General features: G+C 47.0%; 1 protein-coding gene across 1 annotated transcript in view; it reads left to right on the top strand.

Annotated features, from left to right (window-relative positions):
* Window positions 1–5,653: 5,653 nt before the first annotated feature.
* NPR3 (natriuretic peptide receptor 3) overlaps window positions 5,654–12,026 on the top strand; it is a gene marked incomplete at its 5' end in the record, with an annotated part of 41,896 nt that continues 35,523 nt past the window's right edge. The window contains 2 exons of the mRNA XM_082012928.1: window positions 5,654–6,362; window positions 11,036–11,158. Of these exons, the coding sequence (XP_081869054.1) occupies window positions 5,654–6,362; window positions 11,036–11,158 (832 nt within the window). The remainder of the gene's footprint in view (window positions 6,363–11,035; window positions 11,159–12,026) is intronic.

The raw sequence follows: 12,026 nt of genomic DNA, 5'->3' as shown, positions 1-12,026 counted from the left end.
AAATCTTGGATTTATGCTGTTAACCTTTTGCTGCTTGGACTTCTCGTAGGAACAGCAGTCTTCCTAACCTTGGAATTCAAACCTGGTTAAATGGCACATTTTCATGTGCCTGTCCCTCACACACAGGCTCTCTCCTCCACCACTCCCACGCCCCTCCCAGATTGGAGGGATGAAGTAAAAAAGAAGTTGCCAGTTTTTTGTAGATGTAAGGCAATGAATATTTCCTTAAGCTCTTGAGGAATGGCCAAGATTTTCCAGCTGAAGTTAGAATAAGAACAATTAAAAAATGCTATGGTAGACACACATTCTGCAAACTTGAACCCAAACTGTTATTGTTCAACTAAAATGAAAAGAGTCAGTTTATATATAATGGCTGCATGTAATGCCAGTATATAAAGGGCAATATCAAGCAATATCTAGTAGGTAGAGCTAACAATACTGTAATAGCTAAGATATCTTGTTGCTGTGTTTGTTGAAAACTATGAACCTTTTCCATCGTCAGGTCTTTTTTAGCTTTCTTTCATTTTGGAAATGAAAAGCATAGGTGTGGCAAAGTTACTGTGGCAGCTGCAGACATGCCTTAACTGCAGAAGTACAGGTAATTATTTGTTCATTAATACTAGTCATAGGGAGGGAGAGAAAAACGTGCTTTGTAATAATCCCTAAAGCAACTATTTCAGTTTGGAACTGGTAGGAATACTGAAGAAAAATTAACTTCCAATAGAAATATAATCTTCTGCACACTGTTCTTATTTTGAAACACTTCAAAAGATGATTTTGCCTGTCCCTCATAGAATTCGCAGTGTTTCTTCCTGCAGTTATCACAGGATAACCTTCCTGAGATGGGTATGAGTTATTAGAAACTGAAAAACATTATATACAATTAGTGACAATTTTATTTTTTCATATAAATGAAAAATTATTTCCCCATATTTTAAAATTAACATGAATCTGAATAAGGCCTACATTTCCTTGGCAATGTATCATATATTTAGACACATTCATTACTAAGGTAGACGGTTTATTGTTCACACAGACTAGGGCATTAATTGGAAAGGAAACATGGAATGTAATTCCAACATACTGTCTTGATGGACTGCTACTGTAAAATGGGGTTATTCTTACAACTTCACAAGCAAATCAATTGCCTATCTTCAACTTTTTCTTACATAAAAGATGTCAGAGATGATTTATCCCTGCTATAATGCCAAATGGATTGACCTGAAAAGGAAGGGGAGAAGAAATGAGGTGACTGAAAGTGTATCATGGAACAGCTAATGAGACATCTCTAATTTAAGGTTGTTAATGTTGTTTCTGCATGCAGTGAAGGGTGGTGCTTCAGGGAGTCTCCAAAGTCTTCTGATGGAAATGAAGGTATGGATCCAGTTCCTTCGCTACAACTATACAGGGCACAGAAATAAGACTGTTTGAAGACACACTTGCTGACTGTGATTTATACCGTATCAGTCCCAAGGTATGAATTTGGGCCCTTCTGAAGTTGCTCTAACCCATACCCGTTGTTAGTAATCTAATTTTGATAAATCGGGGTATGTCCCTAGCATGCATATCTGTCATAATTCTTCTTATGGCAAACTGGGGCCTCCTATGACAATTCTGTGAGCAGTATTTTTCTGTAAGCCATGGCAGCTCTCCTGCATTTTGCCTTGAATGTTGTGTCTCTGCAAAGATTTCCTGATTTGTGTCGTTCACCCCATTACCTTACATTCAATATAACCCTGTAGATGTGAGGAAACACAGCAAGTACTGATTGGGTTACATAAATATATATCGTGTTGGCTTTTAGCCCCATAATCTGTATGTTTTAAAAGAGTAAGCGCTTTTGAAATACAACCTGGGCACATGAGCAGAATCTGCAACTAATTGGGCAGGGTGGTGTCAGTCTTTTTCATCCTAGGATCTGCTTTTATGTAATTGAACAGCACATCTCTCATGGGCCTGGATCTCAGCTTACCTTTCGGTACCGGTGGGAAACGATGGGTACCTGTAGCACTGTGTGACTGTTGAGGACCATCAAGCCATGATTTCAGCAGCAGTAGTGAAGATAAGCAGTGCAGTGGAGGGATGATCTTGACATCACCCTAGACCTCTGGGACATCACAGTTTCCCTTCCCAAGTTCTGTTCTCTCCTATTTGTAAAATAAAAATGACATCTACCTGCCCGCCTTTACCTTACCTTGTGCTGTGAAGTGGAAGCTGTTATAATAGCAAGAGTAATGAGTTCTGCAAAATGTTATTACATATGTATTGTACATATATGCTTACGGTTTCTGTTTGTTGTTTTGTCATTTTGTAGTTCGTGTATACATACCTACACAGAAGTTGGTGTCAATTAAAAGAAGATCAAGTAAATATGTCCCCTTTCCATGTATTTTTTAGCATCAGATCTGCTCATCTTGAGCTTTCATGCTGCAATATTTTCACCTAAAAGCTGCGTTGCATTTTTACATAACATGAGTGTACAAAGGTAAGACCACAAGACGTTAAAAGAGACACCCAGATCCATCATGTCACAGTATGAAATCCCTTAGGTGTGTTCTAGAATATTGATTCCTTGAAATAAAAAGAGAACAGATTTCCTGAAAAACAAGGAAAGAACTTGAAGTCTGAATAGCAGAATAGATTTGCAGTACAGATGATTTAAAATATTTCATCTTTTCAACCTCTAGGGGGGACTATGTTTTCAGCAAACTTGTCTGTGAAGCATTTTCTTAATCTGCAAACAGGCTGCTCAGACCGTTGCTAATGCCAGCTTGAGCAAGTCAAGTGATTCTTGATTTGAGTTATTTCTGGGGGGAAAATAGCCTGTGTCTGAAATGACCCGAGTCCTAAAGGGCCAGCCTGAAACTGCTCGCTGCAGTCTGCGGGCATTCTGCCTGCTACTGATTCACAACTGCAGGATTTGTTCCTGTTCAAAAGCATTTATGTAGCTGAAAAAAATAATGTCTGTGGAGAAATGTTGGATTTATAGCTATAGAAAATACTGTAAGTGAACTAATGATGAAGTGGATTAAGTGACATTTTGAACTGGGATTAACAAGTAAATTCTCATGCATAACTTTCTAGCTCAAAAAATAAATCAGTCACAGGCTGGGATTCTTCTTTATAAAACTGCTTAGGGTGAAGGGGAACAACCGAAATGTTCCTGACACTGTGACCCCCGTAAGGCTGAATGCAATTGCTCAGGCCCCCTCATGCTGCGGGGGGCCAAATCTTTTCCTGAAAGCATCAAAATTGGTCTTGATGCTACTACTAATACACAGTACTGGCTAGATGCCTTTTGTTTCTTTTTCCCCTCATGCGGCCCTGCTTCTCCGACTCTTATTCATTCCCAGCAGTACTTTACCTCACAAGGAGCAGCCAGTGTGAAGGGATGGCAGCCCTGTGATTTATGGGCTTACAATCTCTTCCGTTGTGATTATAAGGCTTACACTCAAAAAAAGACAGCTAGGAAAGTATAGAGCTCACACGTAAAATGAAAAAGATATCCTCGTGGGGGAAGGAGGGAATCAAGAGAGATCTGTCCAGATTTCGGTGTTGTAAACACATCTGTAGGGTCACCATAAAGCAGTGACTACAAAGGTCAGCATTTCAAAATGTGTCTTAAGAAAATGTTTTTGCAAGCTTTGTGGTGAAGATGGCTGGCGTGTTGTATATTGTAACATTCTGCTTAATCTCCGCTATGTTGTATGGAGTCATTTACAACAAAAAATGCCTGACATAACTTACAGTACAGGAACACACAAAACCAGCTTCACCAGGGTGGATGTTTATGTAATCTTCAAGAACACTCTGAAGTTCAATTCAGTAATCAAATAAAACTACGTGAGAGGCACATTTCTCAGAGACGCTACCCATCTTTGAATTTCTGAGCTTCTTTATTTTACCAAGCCCCATTAGGTAAATGTTCCTGAAAAAAATATTTTTTTGATGATTATTTCTGTACATCACATTATCTGCTGTTTTCATTCCACTTCTCGGTTGTAATTGCACAAGCGCTTGCAGTTTTCTTTTCTTTTTAACCGAGGCATCTTCAAGGTGAGCAGATGGTCACCCCAGGAGCGCAAGTTTCCCATTCATAGACTGCACAGTGAAGGCAGCAACAAAAGTAAGTTTACATGTTCTGCCCTGACAACAATCTCTGTGCTGAACTAAACAAACCCCTTCTGTAAAGCCAGGAGCTGTTCACTCACCTTTTGAATGCAAACCTGGCACTCTCTGGGCAACCATAATACACCAAAGAGTGCAGCCCTGCTCTGGGTTTGAGGATGTGTGCCGTTACAAGGCAAAGGAAACTCCACAGAGGGCCATCCTTTAGGATTTTGCTGTCATACAGCATCAGGTATTTCAAACCCTCTTTCACAAAATATTTTGCACATTTTGCCTTGACTTTATTCCAGAACAGGAGTATAGATTTTAAATGGATAACTGACAAAATTTTAAGCATAGCAGCTTCATGGCCAGTTAAGTAGAGCTGAGCAGGGATGCATTTAACACGCTCAGACGATGCAGTACTGTCAAGATAAAAAGTTACTTTCCTTTTTTTCCCCAAGAAAATAATCTCAGAACAGGACTTGTCTCCTTCATTGGGGAAACCTCTGCTGCTTGGGATCATGAAATTTTGTCTCTGAGGCACAGGGGGTGGCCAGTGACAGAAAACTTGCATCTGGGCCCTCTTGACATGGCGGCGGGGGGGCGTCTCAGAAAGACCCCAGAGGGATACAGGCAGGGGTCAGGGATGCAGTGCCGGATTCCCCATCGAGTTATGCCGTCCCGGAGCACCGGCACCTTTTCTGGGTGAGGAGCTGGGGACCGGGCAGCCCTACTTGTAACCGGCCGCAGCACCCTTCGGGGTGCTGCCTGCACCCCCTAGTACCGATGCTGCCACACCCTCCCTTCCCCAAATCCCCCAGCCCTGCCGAGCACCGACCCCTGAGCCACTGGGGGTATGTCCCAAATACTTCCGATATGCAGTTAAACGCAGCTTAACTGGGCTGAAGCAACATCTCCCCCGCCTCCCCCCCCAAAAAAACCAAACCTGCAATGCTTACTCCCCGACCCTGACCGCGGGGACTCGCTTGGCAGGGAGGGCAGCAGCCGAGCAGGAAGGTAGATGTATGTGCCGCCATAAGCGCTACATACGCGATACGCACGCCCTCCGCGCCGCGGCCGCGGCAACCCCGGCGCTGGCGGGCGCGGTGCGCGGGCGCGGGGGGCGGCGGGAGGGGGCGGGCGGGCGCGGCCGGGCCGGCTCCGCCCTGCGCACAAAGGCGGCGGCGCCGCGCCGGGCGTGCGGAGAGCTGCCGTCGCTCCGCGCTACTTAAGCGGGGAGGGCGCAGCCTGGCAGCCCCGCAGGGGGATCCGGCGGCGGCGGTGGTGGCGGCCGGGGGGGGCGGGCGGGGGGAAAGGCAAAAATTAATAGCCATCATCATCATCATCATCATAATAATCTACCTCTAAGACAACAAGAAAGGCAGAGCCGAGATGCTCCGTCCGTAACCCGCAGGCTGGGGCAGGTTGTGAACTGGCCAAACACCTGAGAAATAAAACACGACCGAACAATTTCGAGGCGGGCGGGGAAGGGGGGCGAAAAGTTTGCCGGAGCTCGGGGGCGTCTCGCGGGGGGGCGGGCGCGATGCCGCCCTGGCTGCTCAGCAGCCTCTGCTGCGTGCTGGCGGCGCGGGCGGCGCTGGGCGGCGGCCCCGCGGGCGCGGAGGCGGCGGCGGAGGAGGAGAAGCTGATCCGGGTGCTGGTGCTGCTGCCGCAGGACGACGCCTACCTCTTCTCGCTGGGGCGGGTGCGGCCGGCCATCGAGTACGCGGTGCGGAGCCTGCGGGAGAGCGGCGCCGGCCTGCCGCCCGGCTACGCCTTCCAGCTCACCTACGAGGACTCGGCGTGCGGCAACCGCGCCCTCTTCAGCCTGGTGGACATGGTGGCCCTGCAGCGCCGCCGCCCCGATCTGCTGCTGGGGCCCGTCTGCGAGTACGCGGCGGCGCCGGTGGCGCGGCTGGCGGCGCACTGGGACGTGCCCATGCTGTCGGCGGGGGCGCTGGCCGCCGGCTTCGGCGCCAAGGCCGGCGAGTACTCGCACCTCACCCGCGTCGCCCCCGCTTACGCCAAGATGGGCGAGATGCTGCTGGCCCTCTTCCGCCACCACCAGTGGAGCCGGGCCACGCTGCTCTACAGCGACAGCAACCCTGAGCGCAGCTGCTACTTCGCCATGGAGGGCGTGCATGTGGTCTTCCAGGAGGAGGCCTTCCACATGGCCGTGCACAGCTTTGACGAGAGCAGCCGCCACCTCGACCTCGACGATGTCGTCCGTGCCCTCCAGGCCGGCGAGAGGGGTGAGTGGTGGTGGCGCGCCGGGCTTGGCTTCTCGACGGAGTTCGGTGGCGGCTGGGGTGAGGGATGGGGCGCTGGGGCAGCGGGAGCACCGGGGAGGGACGGGAGTCGCGTCCCAGCCCGTGGGGAAACTCTCTGCAGCGCTGTGTCAGCACCCCTGGGCTTGGCATCTCCCTACAGGTGGGGACCACCTACCCTGAGCGAAAGCTATGCCCGCAGAAGTTCATTCTGCGGTGGGGAGGGAGGCTCGCCCTCAGGGAGCATGCTACAGGGTTTTGTGGTGTCTTAAGAAATCGGCTTTCTGCCGGCGGTCTGGGTTACCCAAAATTGCCCGCATCTGCAGAGCAGCAAATCTGTTGCTTATTCTGTGAGGTTTCTGAAGTGACTCTCTTTAAGTTCAAAGTCTAAGCAAAGATGTTTCCTCCTCACCCTGCTGTGGGTCCTTTTCCCTGCTCCTGCCGTTGGGAGCCTTGTCGAGTACTTCATTAATAAGAAATGCATTTAGGGGAAGCGGTCATTTCGGGGGATGTGTGGATGGTGAAACCCGTGAGTGTGTGCGGTAATATTGCCACCAACTGTTAGCAAAACACTGTGGAGATAAATGGCTTATAAAAACATCTTGGAAAGTCGCCTCTGGGCTGAATGAACTGGCCAGTAGTAAAAGAACTGAAGTAGTAAAATGCTCAAAGTGCTTGAGGATGTGCAAATTTGTAGTTAGACATGTTTTAAAGTGAGGTCTTGCCAAGTGATATGTGGATACACGTGCTTATCAAAAAGGCATTTTTTATTAGAGGCTTCTCCATAAGGTTATTGCAAAAAAAAAAAAAAAGTGTATTCCAGGAGTGGACTGGAGGATCAAGTTAAAGAAAGTCCTTAGCTGTTTTCCAAAAGAGGTGTAGGTGTAGAAAAGTGCTTTTTACACTTTTTACATCCGTGGTTGTAGAACATTAAAATAACACCAAAATTGGACCGATAAAGGTCATGCTTTGTGTGACTGGCACAACTGGTGTTAATGGTGCCGTAGGCTGCGGGTGGAGCAGCCATGCACTGCTGATGTCGTTACGTTGCTGTTAAATAACGTGTGTGGGAGCGTGTGTGAGATAACTGAGGTCTAATAGCATATGGCACTTTAATTCTCTCTTCATCAAAGCAGGTGCTTAAAATAGAGCTTTCCTAGTAAGTACCATTTGGGGAAATACACAGAATGGAGACAAAAGAAAGTGTAAGTGCTAGAGGAAACCGCTATGTGGGGAAAGATGCTTTTCTTTTTTAATCTGCCTAACTTTTGCCTGTGTGTGTGTTTGACTTCCCTGATGCTAAGAGTATAACAGCAAGCTTATGGCAGGAAAAGCCAAAGGGAGCTGTGGCCGTGCTGTAGGAACATGACCGATGGCTAAAGGCAAACCTCACTCGTCAGGCTGTGCTGTCAGGGAAGAGGGGCTTGCTTTCAGCTTGGGCTTAAATGCTTTGCTGAGCTGAGACCTTTGGTCTTACATCATTCAGTTTTGCAAATGACTGAACAAAAGCAGTTTTGTCTTACTTTTTCCCCCCACCCTGTGCCCGCTGGGCTCCCCTTACTCCGTCTCACCTCTTCATTTGTCTTCTGCCTCGTGCTGCTGCTGCAAAATGCAGCAAGTGGGGCCCTTCCACCTCTGCTTGTGCCCTTCTCATTTTCAAGACTGACCACAGGACTCGCCTTGGACATTCGTCTGGGCTGGAGGGGTGGTCCTGCTGCTCATGGCATCTTTCAGGTTGTCATGGTATTTTAAAAGTCACACACCATGTGAAGGATGAACCGTGTGCCTTAGCTGACCAGATGAGGTCTTCATTTCTCCTCGGAAGTCCTTGGAGGTGCCCCATGGGGCAGCAGGGCTGGTGGGCAATATGGCACTGTCCAAAGCACTTTCTAGAAACATTTTTGTTTGATTGGTTTCCTCACCAGTTTTTAAGGATTTCTGTATCGCACCTACCGTGCCACCAGGATCTTGTACCCTCTCTGTTTCCAGAGTTCGATGGTGGTGGTGGTCCCACCTGAGTGGTCAGGCTTCCTTGAGCTGCTCTGAGTGGAAGTGGGCTGTCAAGCAGATCAGGATACACGTTCAAAACTCCCAGGGCTGAGAAAGAAGCTGCCCCATCAGCTGGCCCGTGGGGACCCAGGGCAGAGGCTGGCACCGAGGGTTAGGTGGGGGTTTGCACTGAGCTCTTCGGGGTCCAGCAGGCGGGGGTACACTCAACCTTGCACCCGTGTTTGGCAGCGACTGCCTGCTCAGTCCCTGGAGACACTTCAAAAGACTCAATTCCTGGAGCCACAACAAAATCATATCAAAAACCACGATGATAAAAGTTAACCATTTGTCTTAATTAACTTCATTAGTTGGCTCGGTTAGCCATGCTGCAGATTTGGTGCTGTAGGTTCAGGTTTACCATAATGGTCACAAACCCAAGACTGCACTTAAATACATCCTACATAAGCATGTAGGCCAAGGGATGCATGTAGCAAAGGGAATGCTTACGCATTTAACTGGAATTAAACTCTCAAGTATTTGCAGGATGAGTCAATAATCCTAGTTAATAAATTCAGAATACTAGTATCAGAATTACTGTGGGTCTGCATGTATTATCCTGGAGGGAGAACATTTTGTCTGTGTTTGCATGTACACATTTTTATGTACACAATAGTAAGGTAGAGATGCAGATTAAATACACATAAATTACATTTTTGGAAGATTGTGAGAGACATGCCTGTAGCTTATTTGCTTCAGAATCTTGAAATATGTAATCTTCGCTCTCCTGCTGGGTTAAAAACCACATCCAAATAGTTAATACTACTTTTCTTACATTCCTTTAGAGGGTTACAAAACGTGACAATGTATTTTAAAGTAGGGTTCCCCCCGCCACTTCTTTTCATTTCTTTTGCTCAAGCTTTTTTACTGGCATTGTGGGAATCTCTTTGATTCCATCTATAGATTACAATTTTATGATAGATGTCAATTATAAAGGCAAAGTCAAGGGACAATTGGGAGGCAGCAAGGAAATGTTTCAAAAGGAAATCTCTCACCTATACTGAAATTAGGAACTGTGAGACAAATTCGTTCCTGATGTGCAGCTGGAAAAGATTTGATCCAAATTTTGTTGTAAGAAATTCTTTTTTGTTCTTCTTTTCCTTCATGCTAATATACTTCACAACGGTCATGAAATATGTCTTGCTCTGTTGCTCTGGAAATTATTATATTACTCTGCTATAATCAGGAGGACAGAGCTATGCATGGTATAACTTTCCTGAAGTGGGGGGATGTACCAAACGTGACTCACGCTGGCAGCGCATCTGGAGCTTTGTGCCTGTCATGGCATCCAACCAGAAAAGCGATGGGAGAAGATTCATTGTGTGCGAAAAGATTTGGCCTTTTCATTTCTTATAATAGCAAACACTTCTACCCAGAAGAGCTGAATGTGGTTTTGATTCAGTTTTATTGTTGGAGTGAAAATATTTGCGTACATTATTGTAGCTTTTGAGCCCTGCCATGCGTGACGGCGTTCTTGGAAACATGCGTGCAGTTGGTTTCAAATCGTCGTCCCCACAGGATCTCTCACGACTTTGCTGTAGGATATAGCCCTGAAGCATGTGCTGGTACAATGCTTTGCAGCTCCCTCTGATGTCAGGAGCTTCATGCCCTTAGTCTTGTGAACCTATATAAAAGACTATGGTATGATTTGCTCAGTGTGGGAGGTGTCTCCCTGTTGCTGAAGACCTCACCTGAATTCCGGCTTTCCCTTTGCAGAGGGAAAGGGTAGCAAGGGGAGTAGCAGTTCCCCCTGCCCAGCAGGTTGGGGAGGAGACCTCTCAACCACAGTTGTCGCAGTGCAGGTCACGGTGCCTGCACGGAGCACACCTGCGGGCTCGTAGGTCCCCATGTGGCAGCGGAGCCCCTGCTTAGCTCTTGGTCCGTGATGAAGGAGGCTCTGTGGTGTTTGATCTTGTAACCACCTTTAATCTTCACGCTCAGAAAGTGGCACTCGCATTTCCTATTTCTGAACATTCATCGTCCCATCAAAGGTTGTTGCCAAGTCTTATTGTGTAGCCTCAGGAGGGGAAGTCACATCCTGGAGAGATTCATACCACTGTCCCTGGATGGCTGCAGAGGTGCTGCTCTATGTTAACTGTAGAGAGGCAACAAACTCTAGACCAGATACCTAAATTTTAGATAGCTGAAGTGTGGGTGAGATGAATCTATACCAAACTGTTCAGTGGAATGGAAATTAAAATGGTAATGTCCTTTTATCGCCTTAATTCTTCATCTTCAGATTGTCTTATGTCCACTTAGGAGTAACAACAGAGGCTTGTGGTTGCAATCAACTCTACAAATACATGCAGTTGAAGAAATGTGATGCCAGAACTTATCACATGTTGCAGGGGTAAAAAAACTTAGATCACGTACAGGCTCTCTTTAACTATTTTCAGAGAAGACAGGGGAGTAGGAAGCCTCTCTGTGTTTGGTACCTGTCTTCTGTCAGCTGTTTGGGAAATTGGCTTTGTTTGCCATCAGTGTTGTCATGTTTGTTGCAACACTGGGAGGACAGCTGGGGTCACTGTCTCTGGCAGCGTTCATGTTTAACAGGCTGTTCCCTGAGGTTCTTGAACTGCTTCTTATCTGTGTTTTTCATTTTCTTCCACCAGTTGTAATCATGTGTGCCAGCGGTGACACAATCAGGAACATCATGTTGGCTGCTCATCGGCAAGGAATGACCAACGGGGACTACGCTTTCTTCAATATTGAACTCTTCAACAGCTCGTCATATGGTAATGTTTTTCCTGCCCAAGTGTGTTGCAAAGTCTTCTGTAAGCCTGGTAGTATTTTTAGATTTGTTAGCTGCGCTGAGTCCCAGAATACATCACTGTCTCTCCCTGCTGTTGGAGGTACCCTCCACTTGGGCTACAGCATTGCAGGAAAGGATCGTGTGGCTGTTGTTGCCACTGGGTGGATCACAAGGTGCCACATACAATACAGGCGTTACTTACTTAGCTTCTTGTAGGGGAAGCAGCACCAGACGGAGACACGGGTTATAGCAGCCGGGTGTGGGTACCCCGTGCTGCAGTGTGTGTGCTCAGCTCTAGGTGACTTGGACCATCCCCAGCCTTGTGACTGCCAAGTCTCAGGGCAGGGGTACTCCTGGCTGGCCTGTGGCCTGTGGTCTGTTCAGATGGCTGGAAGGAAGCACTAGCAACGGCTGGGGCTGTGGACAGCAGGGCCTGGGTCTCCAGAAGTAATTTCTGTGCTGAGGGGTCCACACGTCTAATTTGTTGCAGCTTTTCATCAGAAACTGCATCTGCAAAAATATTCAGCTGTGTTGAAGGGAAAGCACTGGGTGGGACATGGACAGTTCAAATGTACTAGAGCATGGTGGATAAAAAGTGGCTGATTCCATCCCCCTAAGTAAAAAGGATCAGATTTGTTAAATTAAAACATGACTTTGAAATGTAAATGAATTTAATGCGTTTCTTTTTGAAATATACCTCCATTCAGTTACGTTTGATATTATGGCAGTGCATGGCAGGGACTAAACCTGCTCTCAGCTGCTATAGCTGACTCAGTTGAATTCAAAGTAATACTGGAGCAACGTGTTTGCTGAGTGTTAAAACAATATCAGGTGGCTGAAGCTGAGGCAAG

This window comes from Phaethon aethereus, assembly GCF_964289735.1.
Source record: "Phaethon aethereus genome assembly, chromosome: Z".
Taxonomy (NCBI): Eukaryota; Metazoa; Chordata; class Aves; order Phaethontiformes; family Phaethontidae; genus Phaethon; species Phaethon aethereus.
This window is presented reverse-complemented; position numbering and strand designations above follow the sequence as displayed.